The following is a 23,753-nucleotide window of genomic DNA, read 5'->3' on the forward strand; positions in this document are numbered from 1 at the left end:
GTTGCTGGTGGGGCGACGATCGCTTGCCAGCGTGTGAAGACCACGCCCCAGCGATGGTTGCCAGAGTCACCACGAGAGTCCAATGGCAGCTGTGGAAAGTGGAGAAAGCCGTCACGCACAGCGTCATGTGGTCCACGTGTCAGCGCGTGTGGGACACGCACCCGCGAGTAATATCTACTTGCAGGCGTGTGTGAGACACGCTCCGGCGCGTGGTGGCTGGATGGGGAAGCGGCTGGTAGCAAAGCAGAGCAAAGGAAGCCCAGATCACTGTGGAGTGGGGCGTGTGGTGGCTGTGAAGCTTCATGAAGTTGACATATCTGATTTTGAAAAAAAAAAAATCAAATTTAAAAACTTTAAGAAGGGGACGAATCTAAGGCTGAGGGCGGCATCTGGAGGCTGCAATCAGACCATCCGCGGTGGAGGAGAAGCCAGAGAAAATGTTGAACCAAGATAAATCACCAGGGATGATAGATAGGACCTCCGAGGAGGCTAGTTGAGCCTCAGAAGATGCGAGAAAGGGAGGGAGAAGGAGGAGGAACTACCTTCTCCTCAGCAACCAAGGGTAACAGAGGAGGTGTCTTCAGAGGAGAAAGAACATAGCGTTTTGAAGTAGAGCCTTAAAAAGAGTTTTTTCCAATTTTGATCCGGATAAAAGAGAGAATAGGAGAACAATTGGAATACTTCCAAACATAAAGTAGAAAGCGGCCAACTTAACTAAACAATGTACTCTAAAATTTGCAGTATTAAGAGATTTTCAAAGCCTTCCCACTCTCATAAGAAAACAGATGAAAATGAATGTTAGAAAAATTCCAATATGTAAGAGAATATCCTTCAATAATAAGAAAATTGCACCCACGAGAAGCCAACACTGCATTGAGTGAAAGAAGATCTTAAATACAATTTATAGTTCTGAATTTCGAATACTTTAAATTTATATACATGATCCCAACAGTTGGATTCTTGAAGTCCATAGATTTCAAATATTCTATGTATTCCAAAGCTTTTGAGAAGAAATCCAAATTAAGATTGCCAAACGCAACCTTTGGCTATTTATTGAACAAGACTTTTTTTTCAATCATTTATATATATGTCTACGCAAATGGAAACGGACTGAGGACTAACTTTTATTTTACAATTAGAAAACCGAAAAATTCCAAATCCGACTTTGTTCTTTCTTCTTCTGTTATTATCTTACAATTATGTCCACTTTTGGACGTTTTGGGATTTTCTGTTCTTAGAAGTTTTATCGGAAAAAGTGTTCTGGACAAGAAATCGAATGATTGTTAAGTTTTGATCTCTTCTAGATTTGTTTGGATTGAAATGGAATGCTGGATATCTCCTATTTGAAGTTTATGTTCACCCGTTGGAATTCTTCGAATTCCAAATTCGTCGACGACGCTGAGGTGCCTGCACACATGAATGCCGATCTCGACACGTTGCTCAGACCCAGCTGCTAAATGAAGTTTCTTAAAGTCTACTAATTGCTTGATCGTGGAGGACTTCCGGGACGACTTCCCGGACGGCGGCGTTGAGAATACAAGAAGCGTGTGAGCCCCATCCACAGTTCCCGTATTTTTCACATCAACGTGAAGAGCTAGTGATTGTGTTCCGCAGTTAGTGTACCTGGCTAGCACATCCGTCGAGTTTGTCAAGCCACGGAGGCTTGTGACGAGTAATGAAACCTCTTTCAAACCTTGGGCTAATTTGTGGGAGAATTTTGTGTAGCTCAGCCCGTGACCAAAAGGGAACACTACAGGGCCCTTGTAGAACCGGTATGTTCGACCAGGGTAGCCTCCTGATGGGTTTGCCCGCATGCCCATGTTTGTCATCGGCACCTTCGCTAGGTACTCCTGCGGGTACCATGTCATAGGCAGTTTTCCTCCTAGTCAATACAACAAACACAACGAGAGCGTTAGCCATTTTGTCAATTAAGCCTAATTTAGTGCAGTAGTATAGGTTACCTGGATTGGTTGTACCAAACAAAACATCGGCAATGGCAGCTCCGCCAGCCTGACCAGGATAGCCAGCCCAGAGTATGGCACTGATGCGCGGATCATTCTTAGCGAAAGACACGTCAACAGGCCCGCCGCTCATCAGCACCAACACCGTAGGGCCTTTTGAGGCCTTCGCCACCCTTGAAACAAGCTCTTGTTGGTGTCCTGGTAAGAGTAGCCCTACCCTGTCTCTGGATTCTGCCTCAATGGATTGGTCAAGTCCCATTACCAAAATAGTAGCATCAGCTTGCCGGGCTGCAGCCTCCGCGGCTCCAAAATTCCGGTTGTCATTGCAGGCAACGCCGGAGCACCCATCTTGGCGAATGATCCTAGCATATCTCCCTATGCCTTGTAGCGGGGTTGTGTAACCACATGGAACACCAGCATAATTTCCTATCATCGTATCGGTGACAGCAGAATTGGGCCCAATGACGGCTACAGTCCGGTGACGCCTGGTGGAAAGCGGCAACGACGACCCTTGATTTTTAAGCAGAACGATACCCTGTCGGGCGGCCTCAAGGGCTAGCTCTTGGTGGGCTGGGGTGCACACGTCCCCTCGGCCGAGGTCACCAAATGGGTGAGCTGATGGCTCGCCGTCAAACATTCCGAGCCTCATCTGGACCGTAATTGTGTTTGCTAAGGCATTGTTAACGTCAACCTCACTCAGCAGGCCTTTCGTCACTGCCTGCTCTGTGTGCACTGCCAAGAAAGGCCCACAGTCCAAATCCAAGCCTGCAACATTACACGCAGCCGTTTTAACACCCAATTATCGATAATGCGTAAGTTAAGCCCGGATTAGAGCATATCAAGCAATGTTAGGCATTTTAGCTAACAAAGAAGCATTATTTTCTATTTTACTTACTTTTTTTTTTTTTTAATTCAAATTCTAATAGATTTTATATTCCATTCTATATTTTATGTTATTTTTCTTTATCTTTTTTTTTTTTTTATGGTTTTCTTAAACCACCAACAGAAAAGAGAGAGAAATGACTATAACAAAAAAGAGAGAAAAGAGAGATAAATGATTAAAAAAAAAGAATACGTAAGCTATAGTGCTGGCTTCAAAGGAGCTAATATAAAAAGCAAAGATAAATATGTGTTTTAGATAAAAAGAGGACAAACTATTGGAAGTAATTTTTGTCTCATATTAGTTAAATATACACACTATAAAGGTTTTAGAGCATGGAGGTGCTCTTAGAGTTAGTTCTTCTAAATCTTTGAAAATAACTTTTTGAGTACTTAATTAGATCTTTTATAATAAATTATTTAATAAAGAATGGGTGGGATCGGTGCAATGCAGTTGCTCATTGCATGTGCAATTGACATATTCTTGAGATAAGGTACTCAGACCCTATTATGTTCAAGCGGGTGTCTGGACAGCTCAGCCAACCACTTGCTTGAGCTGTCTAAGCATCTGCCGAGCAGGTGAAGCTCGAGTATCCTTTAGGTGAGGCTATCCATTGTACAGGATTTAGAAGAAAATCAAAAATGATTTTAAGAATTTTACCCTAAACTTTTCAAAATAATTTAGATGATCTCCATGAGTTAAGTTCATGGTTTCTTTTTATCACTGACCTGCTTTGATTGTTTCTGCAGCAGCTTCTTCTGGCGAGGCCGTGTAATGTTGGTTGCTATATAGAACTTCTACAGAATCACAGTCCGAGACAATATAGCTGTTTGGGCCCATATATAAAAAGAAAAAAAAAAAAAAAAAAAGTTGGTTATCAGTTAATGATTCCAAAAATCAGGAGCCATCCATCCATGTAATGAACCCACAAATTGAGATAATCAAAATCAACGAGGGTAATATCCACTGTAATGGCCCCCTACATGAAGCTGGTAGGACTCACCCATTTAGGCCCCATTTTCCACGGACTGTTTTCTTAAGGAGATCAGAATCAGCACAAGTGGGCTTTCCATTGACCTGATTGTATGAGCACATTACACTGGCAACTTTCCCTTCTACCACACAGGCCCTGAATGGCACATCATAAGTGTCCTTCAAGTCCTGCTTGCTCACCTACACAAAACAAAATAAGCTTTTATATATTAACTAAATAATTCAAACAATTCTATTACAACAAATTCCTTCTATTTACTTTATTAATTTCATATATGTCCTTCAAATACATGTGAATCACATACTTTAAAGATAAAAGTCAGTTTAATATAATTTCCTTCAACTTAATTAGAAAAAAAAAAAAAAAAAAAAAAAAAAAAAACTTTTTCCATTCTATTAAGGCTAATTCCAATTAGAATCAATCAAGCATAAAATAAACTTATTTCAAAAGAATAATTCGATTAGAATCAATCACACATAAAATAAACTTATTTTAAAAGAATAATTCCAATTAGAACCATAAGTCAAAATATACTAATTTCAAAGGCTACTATGCATTTAATTTATCCTTATCAGGTAGCCCTAATTATTTATAATTAGACGTGATGCCACTTTTTCACTAAAGAAAACGACTTCCTCTTTTAGGTCCACAGCTTATTATAATTGGATGGTCCTAGTTTTTTTTTTTTTTTTTTTTTTTTATTTATTTATTATTATTATTAATTTCCACTTGACAATTAATCTATGGTTTGAATTCTATATGTTCCGTGCAAGCAAATGCATGCATATATAATTAAAGTCATTTCAATTACTTACAGAGTAATTAATGGAGGCGCCTAATTTAGCTTATATTTCTTCTCTAGCTCTCACTAAATTAAAGTAATTTTATAGCAACATAAGTTACCAAAAGAGAGCATGACATTGTTGACAACGTGCTACCACATCATAATGTTTATATTAGCATGAATAACATGATTAGTCTTGTAACTCTTATAATTTTTTAATATGTGTTAACAAGGTGTTGTAAAAAAATCATAGAGTACTAGTTATAGATATTATTTTCACGATTGAGGGTTAAGAGATAGAGCTTGAAAATTGGTTACCTTGGCATTGAAATGGAACCGGTCGACCCCATTCCAATTATCAAGATCGTAGGCTGTGTAATGTTTGCAACATGCAGCAACCTTAAGCCGATTTCCATTTGCATTACCTTGGAGTCCGCTAACATATCTAGCAGCATATTTTCCAGCTAAAACTGGGTCTTCACCAGGAGTCTCTTGCCCCCTTCCCCATCGAGGGTCTCGGAATATGTTCACGTTTGGGCTCCAATATGTCAAACCAGCTATTCCTGCATTGTACATTGCTCTTGCTTCATCTGACACCACCTGCACGCTAACTATTTTGAGTTCGTCTGGCAAATCTTTTTGATGATATTTTCACTTTTTGGTTGTAATGTGATATAAATGTGAAAATAATTTTGAGTATTTTTTTTGTTAATATATTTTAAAAAAAAAAAAAGAAAAAAAGCAAAAAATTACTCTAAAAAAATGTAACCAAATTATTGTGCTGTACAATTGAGCTTTTAGGATGAGCTCCTAGCATAGTCGAGTCTATAGCTAGCGAGCTAGCTAGGATGCCATCACTCTCAATAATTCTTACAACTTTTTTTTTTTTTTATTTTTTTTATTTTTTATATAAGTATAATTCTTACAACTTCAATTCCCAATAAACGACCACTATTAAATTTCTTTATTTCCCATATTGACTTGTTAGACCCTGCTAGTCGCATATATAGAATCAATAATTCTTTATGGGGATCGACATAAAAAAAATTAAATAATAATAATAATAATAATAATGATAATGATAATGATAATGATAATGATAATGATAATGATAATGGAGCTTTTTACCATAATGGATGAGAAACTAATACTACATATATATAAAACTTTAGGATGAACTGCCGCCCACCAAATGCAAAAGGGTGGAAACATTGAATTTGGCATGAAACCGTTTCACCCCAAAGAGATTCCATGCAACTTCAACGTTTTTTTAATAAATCTTTTGACCCTTTTATTTCTTTTTTCACACATGCGCCCGCATATATATATATATATATATATATATATATATATATATATATATATATATCACATAAAATTAAGATTCATTAATTAATATCAACTTCGTGAAGTGGTGAAAAATTGTATAAAAAAGTGGCAATAAATTATTATTCGTTAGTTTATTATTCTCATTACTATTTTCAATTATTAATTATCGCCTTGATGGTTGGATTTGTATGAGTAAAGACAAACTGGCCGGATATAAATAAAACTAATTGAAGATTGATTTAAGGTTTAATTTTAAACTTAAATTCAGATTAGAAAAAATGAATCATGAGTTTTTATCGTCTGTCAAAAAATGGAATCAATTTTAATTTGTTGTTTTGCCACAAACGTACGTCCCCGGCCATATAGTATATATATATATATATATATATATATATATATATATATATATAGTTGCAGTACTACTTTTTGAATATTGATAATTAATTGATATTTGATACCCATTCATCCCTGAGCTCCACTTGGCAGCTGGGACCCATAACTTTCCCTAAACTTGTTTATACACGACACAATCTCTGCTGATCGAAATCATTTTCAGTCCCACCCTGATATCGATCGATCGCTTAATTTCTAAGCTAATTAATTTCTATATACCTACTGATGGGTGAACTTGACTCATTCATCTCCACAATTCTTTTCAGCAATTTCATTCATAAATTATTGTCGTTTATTGATTAGATACCTTTTTTTTTTTTTAAAAAAAAAAAAAAGTATAATTAAAACTACAATCAACTTTCTATCCCATAGAAAAAAAAAGAAAAAGAATAAAAATCATTTTGAGTTTAATTAAAATACCTCTCAATATATATGATATAATTAAGAAATTAAGGATTAAATTCTTGACTTGACTAATTACTATAAATAATAGTATATGATGATTATAAAGTTAGAGTAGACATGCATGCATTCGAAAAGCAACAACATACATGCAACTGCCATTACATTAAACAGTGTTCATATATATATATATATATATAATAATGACATCAAAGACTTAGCATGAAAAACAACAACATGCAACGACAATTGCATGAACATGACCCGTGACCGTGTTGTACGTTGAATTTGTTGTTAATTAATGGCAAAATGGATCATTAGGAAATTTCAGATCAAATCATGATAACGTTGTTGAAGCCAGAGACGTACACTGTACAATTGCCATGTTTTTTAGGACAAAAAACCAAGCAGGTTTCGTTCAAATCCCTTTTTACATGCTTCTCTTTATTTTTTCAGACGTAGACATGCAAATATTGCATGTACTTTTTCATGGGCGGAGCCGGCTTTTAGGCTTTGGGGTCAAATTAAAAAAAAAATAATTTAGAAGGGTCAAAACTACAAATTTTTTAAAGAATAGGAATAAAAATTATATTTTTTCTTTTTTCTTTTTTAGATTTTTTTTTTTTTTTTTGGGGGGAGCCCTTTGGCTTGGGCCCCCCAAGCCATAGTGTGGCTCCGCCCCTGTCCTTTTCTCATTTATTATTTCAAGAAAGAAAAATATATTAATCTTTGGGACTCACTATATATATATATATATATATATATATATATAACTGCAGGGATTACAGTATTTGTGACCAGTAACAATAACCTGTCCCTAACAGTCTGAAGAAGTGCCCTTTTCACGGGTCCAACTAACCCAATCTAGAATTAAGATTACTTTTTGTGGTCCTTCGCCAAAATAGAGTTTTTTTTTTTTTTTTCAAAAAAAATAAAAAAATGAAAATCAATGGAGAGTAAACTAATAATATATAAACATGGAAAAAGGAAAAGTCCTTACCCGTCCGATCTCCTCCCAAAGAGACTCGTTGAAGGAAGCAGCGGTGGTGATGACTTGGGGAAAGCTAGTGGCACCAGGGAAGGAAGCACCGAATTTAACCCCGGGGCCAACATTGGAGACCCCGTGAAGTGCCTCAGACCACCACTCGTAGCCCTGAATGCCGAGCCTAGGCACAGCAGCGGCATTGTTCACCAGCAGCCTAATCTTCTCCTGCAATGTCAGCCGTCCGATCAAGTCACTGACTCTCACATGTATAGGCACCGACGTCGCACAAAACTTCAGGCTCCTCGTCAGCCCGCTCTTAGGGTCGCATGCGAATGGCGAGTGAGCCTCAACCACACAAAATGAAACACATAAAAGGGTGACGACGAGAGAAAGAAAGTTCAGCTTCTCTCCGTAACCCATTATTTGATATATGGGAATAGAGAGGGTGCTTGGTTTGGGATTTTGGGCAAGCTGTTATAGGTGTATATATATAGAGGAAGCTAGCAATCCATCGATCATTGATTGGGGTTCCACGTCGATATATCATATATGGATGGATGAGTTATGAGTGACTCAGTGAGTGAGTATAACACGCTTGCTTGCTAGACAGTAAACAAATAAATTACCCATAACGCAATGGCGAAAGTAAGAAAAAGCTGGGATTAATTAGCCATAAAGTTCACGGACGAGGGAATCTCTTTCTCGCATGTAAAGAACATGGTCGATCCTCAATTATCACGTTAGACGCACTAAATACATATTCATGAAAAGCTAGCTAGCTCTCCTTTCTTTAATTTCTTTTTTTTCTTTTTTTCTTTTTATAAAAAAAAAAAAAACAATATAATATAATTAATACTAGATATCTAGAATCAAAATATCTTAGTGATATTAAAGGTTAAATTAGCTTAATATAGCAGCGGGGTGGTTAAGGAAAAAGATAAGAAAAACGAGAAATGTTAGCTGGTCTCTCGGGTTGAGATGGACGGACGTTGTATCGCCCGAATTATGGTTGAAATATTCCACTCTTGAATGAATACAGCGAAAAACAGTAGGACAAAAAAAATGTTAGTTACATAATTGGTCCCAAGGAAAGCATTTTCATGGAAAATAAGTCAATTTTTTTGACTGTTTCTGAAACCTCTTTATCAAAGGTGCAGTCTTGTCTATCCTACAAGCAACTCAGAATTTGGTCCGCCTCGTGATATAATTGACTGACTACACGTCCGCAAAAGATAAGTATCTCGTGACTTTGTGTGTACAGGCTAGGTTTCCCAACAGGCCAGGATGCATCTGTTGGTATGCTTTATTTCTGTCTTGTGAGCTGCCGTTGGTGCTTATAGATAGGCTTATACGTACCTATATATGATTCGGATTCCATACAGTTGGTAGAAATGAAATATAATTCTATATATAATATGATCTGAAGCACAAGTATAGAATTATTCGTTTATTTGGGACCCATGATCGATCCATCCATCCAAATTATTCTTTTTCTGATCACAACGGGTCAAATAAAGAACAATTAATTGATCCATTATTTCCCTTCCACGCACGCCAAAAGAAAATTTGATTTCCAGTGTGGAAGCTTAGTTAAATGAATAAAATGCATGTAATTATACCTACCAAGTATGAAAAAACTCGATCGCAAGAGTGTGTTTCACATGACTCTTCCATTTAGCCGAATATTATATATATATATATTATATAGACATGCATGCATCTGGAATTAAGACTGGAACAATTTTCAAAACGTGACTCATTTATCAAATTATATAATTCCTTTTAGTCAATATGATTTTTGATTATGTGACGCATGTTCGTACTTGCTATTATATTCTTTCTCGCGGCCGGTTTGAATTCTGGACAGCCTCCCTTTATAGGGGAGGATATCGGAGAGATAGCACTCGGATCATACATATCGGATTTGGATTAATTAGGTATAGTTTTTTAAAATTTTCAGATTTAATTTCATGAATTTTTTTTATGAGAAAGAGAGAGCGATTAAAATTAAATCCGTATATACGGTAAAAAAAACTATAAAAGATGGGTTATAGTTTGGATACAACACTTAAGCCAAATCCGATTACCATAGTTAATGATTAATTAATTTAAGAATAAACTATAGTCATATAAGTTAGATTGAAAGGAATAGAAAAAAAATAAAAAAGTTAGATTGAAAGATTTTAATTCACTACTTATCTTAAAAATTTGAAGTTAAATAAGTTCAAGCTGATAATTAATATTCCAACACTCCCCTCACGTGTGAGCTTAATCTCCACCTCAATAAGTGATGAGTCTTAATTAACAAATGGAATATTAATCAAATTGAAATGGTGGATGAATTACAGATACAAGTTTCAAATTTAGAATATTTATTCTGATACCACGTTAAATAACTACTTATTTGAAAATGTTAAGTTAAAAAAATCTAATCCCATGATGAATTTAATATATAATTTAATTAATATTATAAGAAAAGATAGATATTTTTTTTTTGGGTGAAAAGTATCATTCCAATCTAGACTCTGTTAAACTAATTAAAGGCAAAAAGTTTTATTGTTGTTTTTGCAATTGTTGAGGAGCTGGCCAAAAAAAGAAATGACGAAATTGCATTCGACACCACCACCGGTCGGGGAAATTGGGGATGAAACTAGCTAGAATTAATGATAAATGATTCGTTTACAACTCTTCTCGTAAAACAGGTTTATTTATTTTTTTTTGTTTCAAATTAACTTTTGTATCTATTTTTTATATGTAAATCATAAATATTTAATGGTTGATTTTCATTTATTTTTTTTAAAAAAAAAGTTATTGAAGTTGTACAAAAGTTGTAAACGCATCATTCATATATATATCTTAGCTAGCTAAAAATTCAATTTTAGGGGGGCTGGCTGGACTGTTAAAAAAATAAATAAATAAAAATTAGGGGCCAAAATAAGAAGAAGAATAGACCTAAATTATTATTATTTTTTTAACAAATTTAAAGATTAAAAAACTTTTTTTTTTTTTTTTTTAATTTTTTTTTAGAAGTGGGGACCCCCACCTACCCACCCTCCTCAGTTCCGTCCGTGCCGCTAGCTCTGTATGTGTATAAAAATATGGATTTTCAATTAGTTACTTGTGAATACACTCATAGCTTACCAGACTTCATTGTGCTTTATTTGGAGATTTGTCCAAAATATAATTAACCGATATCCCTCATGAAAAAAATAAAATAAAATAAAATAAAAAGAAAGGAAGAGAGAGAGAGAGAAGCCATATAAATACATGGGACTGATAAGGATGTATCATTAGTTATTTTTAATATTCGCTAATTTATGACGCAGACAAGCATTAATATGACAAATGAAAAAGGGATAACAAATAAAACAGGGACCACTTTTAGTTTTAGGCGTTTGCATCGATCATCCTCGCTAACTTTCAAAATCTCCGATTTATGTATATATATATATAGTCTATCTCTCTGTCCGTCCGTCCGTCCGTCCGTCCGAGCATGACACTCAAATGTATATATGGCTAGGTTATGTGTACGTATCAACAGTAAATAATGCCCCTCTTTATGCTTTTACTTTTAGTTTGCAGCCAATAGACACGTGAAATGGCTGCAAACCTCAAAATTCCATTCATCAAAAAAGAATAAGAAGACGTACTTTTTTCAACTGCTGTCCAACTCTCGTCTAACCTTTTTTTTTTTTCTTTTTTTTTTTCAAACTGATCATTAATATGTTTTTCTACATGTGAATCTTACATATTCAATAATTAAATTTCTTTTTTTAAAAATAAAAAATAAAAAATTGTTTGAGTTAGATATATAAGAATTGAAGAAATATCATCATTTTAAAAAATAAAAAATAAAAAGCCAGAATTCCAAGCCAATACTTAAAATCTTGTATAATTAGTATTTTTTTTTTTAAAAAAAAAAAAAAGTTAGTTTGGATATTGCTTGTGGGCATTGCCAAGTGCCAACCACCTTCACTCTTTAGTTTGGATTTTTGCTTGTGGCCGTTGCCAACCATCGATCCCCGGCCCCCAATTATTTGTTGGTGCCAATCTATAACGTGGCTTTCATGCATATGAGTTTGTTGGCTGCCCTGTCAATGTACTGGCACTAAAGGCCATATATGGCAGTTTGAGACTTGAGAGGGAAAGAGATAGATTATGGGCTGGAGATGTGGCCGAATCCTCCTCAACTGCCCTAACTATGTCATAAATACGGGCCCACTAATAATCCTAGCCCTACTACAGTTATACATAACGCTAAAAATCATATTTTCATCCATCTCATCCAAATTTCGCCCACTCGTCTTTAAGAGTTGATGGGCATTGACACGTTAACTCATTAAGATGTGACGGGATGGATGGAGGTCTAGTTTTTAGCATTACTCTTTATATAAAGACCCTGCAATTTGTGATACTCTCATCCTATTGCAGCATCAATAGTGTAGAATTTCACTTCACATATATAATACTACGAGATAGACAAGAGATGAACAAAAGATAAAAACCAACGTTTTCCTAAATATTATGGATGAGAAGGAGCAAATCTATCCGGAAATATAATACACGTAGGATGGAGTCTGTTTAAGCTAAAACAGTTGCATGTCATGGGATGATGGGTGCTTTGGTGGATTGGATAAACTATGGCATTCTTATCCTGAAAAGACATTCATAGAATCATAGGCCAAAAGGATCGGGTGGCCCTGCCAACCAAGCAATGTGAACCTTTCCTTATCCTCCTCTCTGGACGGCTTCCCAACTTGTTTGGGAACCTCTGCTATTGGTTTTTGCCCAAGTTGCAAGCAAGCCAAGATTTGTCAAGATATTGCTATCTGCCCTGTCCCCCAGCCTTACTGAAAATGAAGTAAATACATTCCTATCTTGGGACCCAAAGTGCAAGAGCTCAAGCTAGTATAAGGATATGTTTGGCGCGGGGGGTCGCCGGGATGGTTATTTATATTAAGAAAAAAAATGAATAGCTTTTATTATGGCCGGAAGAAGGTGGAATCGAATATCATATTATATGCTCTAACACCTGGAATATCGATCGTTAAATTGATGAATAGTTATTTCTCTCAAAATTAAGAGGAAATTTGAAGCTATTTTGAGAGAAATAATTATTCTTCAATTTAAGGAATAGCCATTCTCTCGTGGGCCATGAGAATGACTTTCATTCTACTTTTTTACATTCCAAATAAAAGTTATTCATTTTCTTAACGGAATAGACATTTCGCGTGCTAAATGTAACTTAATGATGCATTTGCATGGCATAAGATTACACAAAGCAAGATTAAGATCCTTTAAATCTTTTAGGATAACTTCACGCTAAAATATTAATTTATATCATCCATAGATAGAATTCAATTTGGGATTCAGATTTTCAATTGAAAAAACAAATGTGAGAGAATCTTTATGGGACTCACTTACCCAAATAGGTGGCCGAGCTGCACAAAACTTACTTGGACAGTTGAGTCTCATGGGAGCTCTCTCTTATTTGCCTCCTGAATTACTAGAAATTTATATTACATAATTGCTGAAAATCTTTGTCCAAATTGTCATTATTCATCCATTGTTAGTTTATACTTTGAAAGCTATCATTATGAGATGACTAGATACCAATAATACTCCTCACAAACCTTCTTATAGTATTAAATTATATCTCCCATTTAATTGATTGTACCAATCCTTTCAAAGCAAGCTTTAGATTCCTTAAGCTACAATTCAAATCACATCAATTAGTTATTTCTCAGTTAAATATTTTAGGAACTAAATATAATCGTTGAATGTGATGGGGCCCTACTAAAACTTAAAAGTCTAACAAAAAATCGTATAGGGATTGCCTTCATTGGACTCCATCACCATTACTCAATGACAAGACTCAAAGTGCATGCATGCCGCCATTGATGTCCCTGAAGGCAGTGTCTTCTAGATCGACACTTTGATTGGATGATAATAATTTTGGGACGCCACACCCTTTGCAATAAAGATTCTTGGTGCTAATCCCATATATCAACATCTACTCACCACTCGCATCACGTCTAACTAACCCACGTAATTAAACTCCTACAATTTTGTTATTCTTTATTCTGAATTCCCGGTTAACCTCTTTTTTTTTTTTTGTCTTTTTTGTAATATTTTATTTTAAAAATAATTTTAAAAGCCATGTCATTTTTAGAGTGATACGTAAAGAACTTTTAGAATTATTCATCTTTGCACTCATATGCAAGTTGATTTTTTCAAAGATAAATTATTATTTATATTAACTTTTAGAAAAATATTAAATTTAGATAATATTGACGATGCTTTATTTTAATATGTCCATTTAAAATGGACCGACTTAGTTTGATCTATGTTTTTTTTTAAAAATAAAATAAAAATTGAATGTAGCCGGTAAACCAAACCACCAATCCTATCATCTTTTTACGTTATAACTAAATTTCCTTCTCCCAATTGATATATGCCACAACTCAATCTTTCTGTTAAATAAAAGATCTATTTTGACAAAAAAAAATAAAAAAAAATAAAAGAAGACCTAATTAAAACAGGGTAATTGTTGTTTAACACGGCACCTGGCACCTGTTATACTTTGTTTGTCATGATCATATTTAATTGGCTCGACACAAATCCATCATGGGTCAGGGAAGCAGGCAGCAGCATGTGGACAATATGATTTTATTTTCCTTTTGTGCAAATCAACAGATGAATTTTCAGCTACAGATAGATATCACGTCTATCTCCAGCTTTATATCACCAAGTCAATGGGAAGAGATCGAGTATATTAGAAAATATTGGTTCAAATTATGTGATCCAAGTTTCATTACAAGAGATACAATAATGCTTATATAGCCTATAGCTTTATTTCAAAGTACTCATCGAAAACAAGCCCCCTTCTAAAGAGACCAACAAAACATCTTAAGCACTGAGAAGCAGTCTTTTTTCATAATTAATTTTTTTTTTCTTTTTCTTTCCCTCTTTTCTCAGTCACCATCATACAGTTACAGCTTACTCGTGACATGGAACATCTCTTTCGCCTTGGCCCTCAGCAAATGCTTCTGCACCTTACCAGTAGCTGTCTTTGGCAATGGTCCAAACACCACTGATTTTGGGACCCAATAAGTAGGCATCTTAGATTTGCAGAACTTCAATATATCTTCTGTCAAACGATGCTCATCAGACTTATCAAGGCCGGGCTTTAAGGTCACAAAAGCACAAGGAGACTCGCCCCATCGCGGGTCTGGCCTCGCCACCACTGATGCCTCCAAAATTGCTGGGTGCAAGTATAGAATATTTTCAACCTCAACGCTACTGATGTTCTCACCTCCAGATATGATGATGTCTTTCGACCTATCCTTTATTTCTATATATCCATCTGGGTGCTTTACAGCAAGATCTCCTGAATGATACCACCCATTTGCAAAAGTCTCCTCATTTGCTTTTGGGTTCTTTAAGTAGCCCTTCATCACCAAATTACCACGAAATACTATCTCCCCAATGGAAGTTCCATCAGCAGGTACAGGTTGCATGGTTTGAGGGTTGACAACATCTAGGCCTTCCAAACCAACATACCGAACGCCTTGGCGTGCATTGAGACGGGCTTGGGTTTCGGGTGGCAGTGAGTCCCACTCAGGCTTCCATGCACATACAGTGGAGGGGCCATAGGTTTCTGAGAGACCATAAGTGTGGGTGATACGGAACCCTTTTTGAGACATTCCCAAGAGAACAGAAGGAGGTGGGGCTGCACCAGCTGTCATTACATGAACAACACGAGGGAGGGGAAGGATAGTCTCTTCAGGTGGTGCATTAACTATGGCGTTGAGCACCACAGGTGCTGCACAAAAGTGAGTCACACCATGGTTGGCTATGGCTGAATAGACCGTCTTAGCTGTAACCTGTAGCACAAAAATGACTATGAAGGAGCATGAAAATCTATTAAAATCAACAGGCTAGGTATTAAAGGTTAAATTTACATAATGAAAGATTGCATAATTTCTTTCAGACACTCAACTAAATATGTTGGGCAAATATCAAACCGGTAGATTTACCTGGCGAAGGCAAATGCTTGTACCGCAAAGAGCTGCAAGAGTCCAAGTGAAACACCAACCATTGCAATGGAACATGGGTAGAGTCCACAGGTATATAGCTCCTTCATTCATCGCCCAGATAATAGGATTACTCAAAGCCATAAGATATGCCCCTCGGTGATGCAACACCACCCCCTTAGGACTAGCTGTAGTACCAGATGTATAACCCAAAGCAATGCTCTGCCACTCATCCTCTGGTGGTTTCCAAGCAAACTCAGGGTCACCAGTTTCCAGGAATTTCTCATATTCTATGGCCCCTTTCCCCAAAGCATATTTGAGTGTATGAGGATCACAACTTTCATCACCTATGACAACTAAAAGTGGAGGCTTATAACTTCTGCTTTTCTCAGCCATGATTTTCAAAGCTTCCTCTGCTAAATCAAAAAACTCTTGATCCACCATCACAGCTGAAGCTGATGAATGACCAAGAAGGAAAGCAATGGTTGATGCATTTAGGCGAATATTCACAGCATTTAGAACAGCTCCAGCCATTGGAACCCCAAAATGAGCTTCATAGATAGCGGGGATATTTGGTGCAATAACTGCTACCTATTAGCAAATATCAGAAAGAATAAATGAACAAGCATACTAGCTATGATACACCATAAAGAACAGAAAATAAAGGCAATGGATGAAATCCAACTAAGAGGCGGAATGGGGTGGGAACAGAACCCTTAAAGTTTCAGAACATATGTCACGCCATTCATGTAAAATGGTTTCCTCTAGGTTGTTATGTGCTCTTTAAATGGATACAGTGATAAGGATCCAAAAATGTAATTCAGAATGTTAATAAAATGAAAACTATCAACATAATTAGTGATCCCAAAATTCCTAGGTAGACCATGATGGGCAGGTAAGCAACCAAAAAAGAACTTAAAGCAGTCCCAACAACAAGCAGTTTTGCAGAAACAAGAGTATATGGACAGGAAAGCAAATGCAGGAAGCAATAAGCTCAGCAATTCAGAGACAAGCATGCAAAGCCACATGTTTAAGTAAGATTAGTGTCAAACAACAGAGACCCTCAAAGACATTGAGGGACAAGTATCTTAAATATTTTGTTACATATCACTATTGTTTTGATCCTAAGTGTTCTACATGGCTTAAATACAATTTTAACCATTTGTATATAAGTTGTTGGGCATTCTCTCTTTGCAAGCCGGTTTTCAAAGATGAGTTATACCTAAGGCTTGAATCATTTGGTATCAGAGCCACCACTACGTCGAGTATGGAATCAAACACAGCTCGTCTGAGTATGAGAATGGATACCACTCACCTATCAGTATTAATTGACCCAACATTATACCCACACATAGTACCAAGATAATTTAATCCAGCCTATAGATCGCCTACACCGTGATTTGACTACAAAACCGCAACCCATTCAATCTCAGAAACGATAAGCTGCGTTCGGCCTCATACTCAACATGGTTGTGGCTATGATAAAATGATTCAAGCCTCAAGTAGAATTCACCCTTAAAGACCGAAATAAGATCATCTCTATTTTAAAGTAAGTTGGTGTATCGAACGGTGTAGATGACATCAATATTGGCAAGTCTTCTAAAAAATTAAAATAATGTGGAATTAATATATCGTTAGATACATCAACTTTAAATTCTGACCATAAATCCATTTCAAATGAATTGGAGAAGATCTTTCTCCTTGAAAACCGGCTTGCAATGGGGAGCGCCCAAAGCAAATGCAGGAAGCAATAAGCTCAGCAATTCAGAGACAAGCATGCAAAGCCACATGTTTAAGTAAGGTTAGTATCAAACAACAGAGACCCTCAAAGACATTGAGGGGCATGTATCTTAAATATTTTGTTACATATCACTATTGTTTTGATCCTAAGTGTCCCACATGGCTTAAGTACAATCTTAACCATTTGTATATAAGTTGTTGGGCATTCTCTCTTTGCAAGCCGGTTTTCAAGGATGAGTTATTCCTAAGGCTTGAATCATTTGGTATCAGAGCCACCACTATGTCGAGTATGGAATCAAACACAGCTCGTCTGAGTATGAGAATGGATACCACTCACCTATCAGTATTAATTGACCTAACACCATACCCACACATAGTACCAAGATATTTTAATCCAGCCTATAGATCGCCTACTCCGTAACTCGACTACAAAACCGCAACCCATTCAATCTCATAAACGATAAGCTACGTTCGACCTCATACTCGACATGGTTGTGGCTCTGATAAAATGATTCAAGCCTCAAGTAGAATTGACCCTTAAAAACCGAAATAAGATCCTCTCCATTTTAAAGTTGGTGTATCTAACGATGTAGATGACGTCAATGTTGGCACGTCTTTTAAAAAATTTAAATAATGTGAAATTAATACACCGTTAGATACATCAACTTTAAATTCTGACTATAAATCCATTTCAAATGAATTGGAAAGGATCCTTCTCCTTGAAAACCGGCTTGCAATGGGTAGCGCCCAATAGCTTATATAAACATGATTAAGATTGTACTTAAACCATATAGGAGACTTAAGATCGTAATTCATTGTTGTTTTCTTTCACTACTTATGATGCACCTCAACAATTCATAGACATGTATGCAATGTCTTTAAGCAAGATTAGTCCCAACCAACAAAAATAATGAGGGAATGTATTTTAAATAATTTCTTACATATCACCATCTTCATTGTTTCTTTTCAGTATTCCTTGTGCTCTGAACGATGTCACATTCCACTTTTTTCAAACTACTTTTCTCAACACATGCACATTCAGAGCAAGTATAACTGGTGGTGGAGAGGTGACTATTTCCAAGGGGTCTAATTTAAGGATTTCATAATTAATCATAACACCCTTGGGACCTACCAAAAACCTGATAGGCTCAGGACTACCGAAACACCTATTTCCCACTTTCTTTGCATATATTTATATGAAAAAAATCTAGGATTTCCTAATTAATCATAACACCCTAGAGACCTACCAAAACATCTGTATAGGCTCAGGACTACCGAAACACCTGTTTCCCACTATCTATGCATATATTTATATGAACAAAATCGAGTCCAATATCATTTAAAACACTCATGCTTGTGCAAAACATGTAAACGGCAAGAAGTAGGCATGTCCAGAGAATCTTAGGGACTCTGTTATGGAATACAGATAACGAAGAACAGCAATTAAAAGAGTCTCATAGTGATTATTCCCTCTGAAACAATAAACTTTGTCCAAAATGGACCCCATAAATACAACCCAAAATCTTGAGGGACTGTAAAGCTGTAAAAACTGATGCAAAAATCCCAGGTGCAACGTGGGAAAAATGTCAAGCAATCCACAAAACAACATGGAATTCTAAGAGCTCTAGTAGCCGACACCCAATAGCTCATTCCCTTTTCTATATACAGGAAAAATCTAAAAAAAAAAAAAATCACAAAAACTCACTTGCAACAAACACCCTATGCATTCCCTACACCAGTAATGAGCCCCTCAAGGTCTTGAGGAAAATTGTACTCTCTCCTCTCCCGCATATCAGTTCTTCACTTTTCTTTTCAAGAAAAACTATACCCCCCCTTCCAAAGCTCCCAAAGCCTCAAATCTCTTCACCTTCTTCAACCTTCTTCACCTTCACTCTTTCCAAATCTCTCACGTTTTCACCTTCCCATTGCTGATCCACACAGCCACACCCCTCATCACCCTTCTGCACCGCAAGAGAGAGGAGGAGACTCAGAGAGATTTGCAGCAAAAATTTGATATCTCTAAAAAATCATCTCTCTCATAATCAGAGATTTGAGGCAAAAAACAGAGATTTGACCCCCCCCCCCCCCCCCCCCCCCCCCCTCAAATCTCTCTCACGTTCTTCATCGTCTTGCAATGGAAATAAAAAATCATCAGTGCAAAAATCTGAGGCCTTTGTTAACCATAAATCATTAGTGCAAAAATTTGAAGCCGTTGTCAACCAGAAATCATCAGTGCAAAAATTTAATGCCATTGTCAACCTAAAATCATCAATGTAAAAACAGAACAGTACTGGTGTAGGTACCAGTATACCTCGGAGACGACGACACAAAGAGAAAGGGTGAGAAAAAGAAAAGAGAAAAGAAATGAATAAAAAAGTAAAAGTAAAGTAAAAAAATAATAATTTAATGGTATAGGGAAAGATTAAGAGAATCTATTGTGGGGTAAATTTGTAGGGATGTGTTATTCCTACATCAATCTTACATCAAGACACATTGAGTGTGGGACCCATGTATATAGGACACACATGCATAGGTCTCACACCCTATGTGTCTTGATGTAGGATAATGTGATGTAGAAAAATCATTTCTCAAATTTGTATAAAGAAGCAAAAAATACTTTTGTTCCTTAAATTTAAAGAAAATGGTTGGATGTCTATTGCTAGTGCTCTAATATGGTGCACACTCAAACTCTCTACACAACTCTAAAAATAATAAAGCACTAACATGATCCATTCAACTTGGTTACTTTTTTTGGGGAATAAGGGGAAGGGGATAAATCCACACAATCAGGTTGAGAGAGCAAGAGGTTTTTAGTCAAGAACACAAACCGAATCCAATACATCTCACCAAAAGGGCCTAGCTCTTAGTGAGAGGAAGGAGCTTTTATATCCTCGGCCTACTGGCTTCAACTTGGTTACTTACTGTTGGCTGACCTCGTCTATTACATAGATCCATTACCCATTGTGAGATGTTGTTCAAAACTAAGATTTTGGTTCACATGAGCCAAAATTAAAAAATATGGTTCAAAAAATTGATTTGAAGCATTACAAAATTGATTTAAAATATTAAAAAAAAAAATTGATCACACATATTAGTGGCGGCTGGGGGGTGATTTGCCTCTTTTGGCCCCTGACTCCGCCATGTTGTTCCATATACTCCAAAGTCCTAATCCTTCAATGAGATCATGGATCCATGACCATGATAGTATGATACAAACTTTTTCGACCTCCATCACATACTAGGAATCATTTTTGTGCATTTTTTATCTTCTAAAAATTGATGTAATTTTTAAAATTATCATTGAATCAAAATTCAATAATGGTTCATTCTAAAGCCAATGATAATTTTAAAAGTCGCATCATCTTTACAAAATAAAATAAAATAAATAAATAAGAGAAAAAAAAAGAAAAAAAAGAAAAAAAAAGAAAAAAAAAAAGCATAGCATTACTTCCATGTGATGTACCAGTCCAGTTGTCACACGCCAAACATCACACAATTTCAATCCCGTAACTGGGGACCACCTCCACCACATGACTACAGTACATGTGGCTACAGTTTCTATAATATAAGCGATCCAAACCGTTGATTTACGTTGACCCCACTGAGGTGAGGCCCATGCGAGAACCGCATAAGCACCCACGTATCAAATATTATAGATAAACAGTATGGCAGTGCCACGTAGGTCTCTATTCTAAATAAGAAAAGACAAAATTTTATTGTCCAGCATTAGATTTACAGAACTTTTCAGTGACGAACTTCGCGTCCTATCGTGCATACGACTTCAATATAAAAATTAAAAAATTAAAAAAAAAAAAAAAAAGAAGAAGAAGAAGAAGCTCAAATAAATATCTACCAAAACAATTAACCTCCTAATTCAGTAAGTAAACAAAAGCTAAATCAAGCTAATCTGGAAAAAGCAAAATTTAATACACAGTTATTCAGTTAAGCTAACTTATTAATGGAAAAAATTCAGCCAAAGAGCTATTATGGAAAAATTTCCAAAATCGAATATATTTTTGTTGTTCAACTCAAATCCTTTGACTTTTTCATTTCTTGAAAAATCAAAGCAACAGGAAAATTAGAGCAACCATCTCGTTTTCTCCTATCTTCTCTTATTTTCTTTTCCTTTCTTTTAGTTCATTTTCCCGGGAACCAAACAGGAAGCGATGAGAGAATAAGAAGACGAGAGTTACCGTGCAGCCCAGGCCGATGGAGTGGTTGGAGAGAGCGGAGGCCAATCGACGGCAACGCTGGTACGTCTCCCGCCACGTGTAGCGCCGAGATCCGTGGACCACCGATGCTCTGGTTGGGTGCACCACAGCCGCCCTATCCAGAAGCCACAGCGGCGTCAAAGCCGTATGGTTCGCCGCATTTTTCGGCAGATCGTCTATGTCTCTCCCCACCAACACCATCTCTCTCTCTCTCTCTCTCTCTCTCTCTCTCTCTCCCCCTCTGTGTCTCGTCGTACTTTCCAAGTTGTTGCAGACTGGAGTTCGGAGTTTATATAGACGCCTAGGAGACTGTGTAAGTGAGTGATCCGACGGCTATGGATCGCTCACAGGCGCGCTAGTGCCAGGGGGCTTCTTTCTTTTTTTTATTTCCCTCCTGAACAGATACAATGGAAAAGGAATAGGGAAAGGAGAGGACAAGATTACGTTACGTCAATTAAAATGGAGCAAGAAAAATCTAAGAACTATTATAAAAAAAAAAAAATTAATGATCGACGACCATCTAAATATATAATTTTTCACTATCTTGTTTATGTGGTAAGGTGGTCTTTCACCTTAATTTATTTTTAAAAAATAAAAAAACTTAAAAAGTAGTGAGAGACCACCTTACCACATAAATAAGATAGTAAAAAATTATATATTTAATTAGCATTGAATCATTATTCTATAAAAAATGGACCAAATAAATCGCCCAATATATAGTGAATTCTTAGCTTTTTACAAGATTAAAATAAGGAGAGGGTTCTCCCTGATTAGTATAATAGTGAGGGCATAATTGTTCTTTTGAAGAATGTGATGTAAGAATAACTTCTTAAAATCTTAGACAGATAAAAATAAGTATATTTAATTATTTAATTAATATTTCAAACAGGATAATCATGAAATCTCTTGGGCTTTGACGTGGAAAGGAAATACTTGAGAGAGTAATCGTCAACTTGCTATCAAATAGTTATCAAGAGTTTATTACCCACTTTATAAAATGACGAGGGTTACACGTATTTTCAAATGTTTATTTTTAGGCGTTATAATAAAAATTATCATTAAATAAAATAACACATAAAAATTTATGTCAATTTATAAAATTATGCAGACTAAGGCATTTTGGACATTAAGTCCTATACAACCTTTAAATCTATATAAGGTAAAAAGTAAAAACCTATATTATAATATAACACCTCTTATAGATACCTTTTTTTCTTTTTTTCTTTTTTTCTAATTGAATAGGAAAAAGGTTACAAAGAAGGGTCCTTCCCATTCTTAATCCTGGTGGAAGAGAGAATGAGAGAACCTGTGAGAATGCTACCAAACACTAGGTGGGTAGCGGCCTATTTAATTAATACATGTGCACGAAAATTGACACATCTAGAAACTTTCAAAGCATTCCAGCTTTGAAAGATAGAAAGTTCTAATCTAATATCCGAAATATAAGGAGCAAAATGCCAAGAAGAAAAAAGATGATGCTGATTCACAGCAAGAATCACCAGAAGAGTATTTCCTTCAAGCAGAAAATTCCCAAAACCTACAGAAGTTGTCAGCCGAGAAGTGAGAAGAGCAGCAGAAGCTTTCCCTACGAGAGCATCAGTTATAGATAGCTTTTGAGTAGCTGTTAAGATGATTTCACCATCAGAATTACTAATAATAGCAACTGCTACTGCAAAATTGTCTCGGATTGCTACATTAAAATTGCCTTTGAGAAACCTAGAACAAGGCGGAGTCCAAAGAGAAGGAAGTTCAAGAGCCTTCCATGCCAAGTAATGAGAGTCCAAGGTGAACTTAAGAAGTTGTAGAACAGTAGCTCGATTAGGCTGTATAGCTTCGTGAATAAGCTTATTACGCGACAACCAAATGAGATCCAACACAGTTATAGCAAAAAGTTGAAACTTCCTACAATCAGCAATAGGAATACCAAGCCTACTAATAGGATAAATAATAGCCAAAATCCACTCAGAGATATGCTTGGAAGAAAAAGAAGAAATGTGAAGAGACCAAGAAGAAAAACTCCAAAAATACTTAAGCCAAA

The 23,753-nt window shown here is 36.1% G+C and overlaps 2 protein-coding genes across 2 annotated transcripts; both read right to left on the reverse strand.

Moving 5' to 3' along the window:
* Positions 1-846: 846 nt before the first annotated feature.
* On the reverse strand, positions 847-8,204 carry LOC133881209 (beta-D-xylosidase 1-like). Its single transcript, XM_062320151.1, has 6 exons — positions 7,744-8,204; positions 4,938-5,219; positions 3,845-4,014; positions 3,570-3,667; positions 1,962-2,726; positions 847-1,882 (listed from the first exon to the last, which is right to left on the reverse strand). Exons 1-6 carry the CDS (start codon positions 8,146-8,148, stop codon positions 1,284-1,286), a joined length of 2,319 nt encoding a protein of 772 aa, XP_062176135.1. The 5' UTR covers positions 8,149-8,204; the 3' UTR covers positions 847-1,283.
* A 6,276-nt stretch (positions 8,205-14,480) lies between these two features.
* LOC133881215 (acetate--CoA ligase CCL3) lies at positions 14,481-22,122 on the reverse strand. The gene is made up of 3 exons (XM_062320155.1): positions 21,698-22,122; positions 15,768-16,355; positions 14,481-15,614 (listed from the first exon to the last, which is right to left on the reverse strand). The coding sequence occupies exons 1-3, from the start codon at positions 21,914-21,916 to the stop codon at positions 14,721-14,723; spliced, it is 1,701 nt and encodes a 566-aa protein (XP_062176139.1). The 5' UTR covers positions 21,917-22,122; the 3' UTR covers positions 14,481-14,720.
* Between the last annotated feature and the right edge of the window lie 1,631 nt (positions 22,123-23,753).

This window comes from Alnus glutinosa, chromosome 1, assembly GCF_958979055.1.
Source record: "Alnus glutinosa chromosome 1, dhAlnGlut1.1, whole genome shotgun sequence".
In the NCBI taxonomy this organism is placed as follows: domain Eukaryota; kingdom Viridiplantae; phylum Streptophyta; class Magnoliopsida; order Fagales; family Betulaceae; genus Alnus; species Alnus glutinosa.

What these genes read in the sequence shown, in the direction of transcription:
- LOC133881209 (XM_062320151.1), bottom strand. Translation starts at nt 8,148, where the DNA reads ATGGGTTACGGAGAGAAGCTGAACTTTCTTTCTCTCGTCGTCACCCTT. An exon ending in TGCAGAAACAATCAAAGCAG is followed by an intron (nt 2,727 to 3,569) that starts GTCAGTGATAAA and finishes GTAATGTTGCAG; the next exon opens with GCTTGGATTTGGACTGTGGG. An exon ending in GTTTGGTACAACCAATCCAG is followed by an intron (nt 1,883 to 1,961) that starts GTAACCTATACT and finishes TGTATTGACTAG; the next exon opens with GAGGAAAACTGCCTATGACA.
- LOC133881215 (XM_062320155.1), bottom strand. Translation starts at nt 21,916, where the DNA reads ATGGTGTTGGTGGGGAGAGACATAGACGATCTGCCGAAAAATGCGGCG. An exon ending in CCATCGGCCTGGGCTGCACG is followed by an intron (nt 16,356 to 21,697) that starts GTAACTCTCGTC and finishes ATTTGCTAATAG; the next exon opens with GTAGCAGTTATTGCACCAAA. An exon ending in CAAGCATTTGCCTTCGCCAG is followed by an intron (nt 15,615 to 15,767) that starts GTAAATCTACCG and finishes TTTGTGCTACAG; the next exon opens with GTTACAGCTAAGACGGTCTA.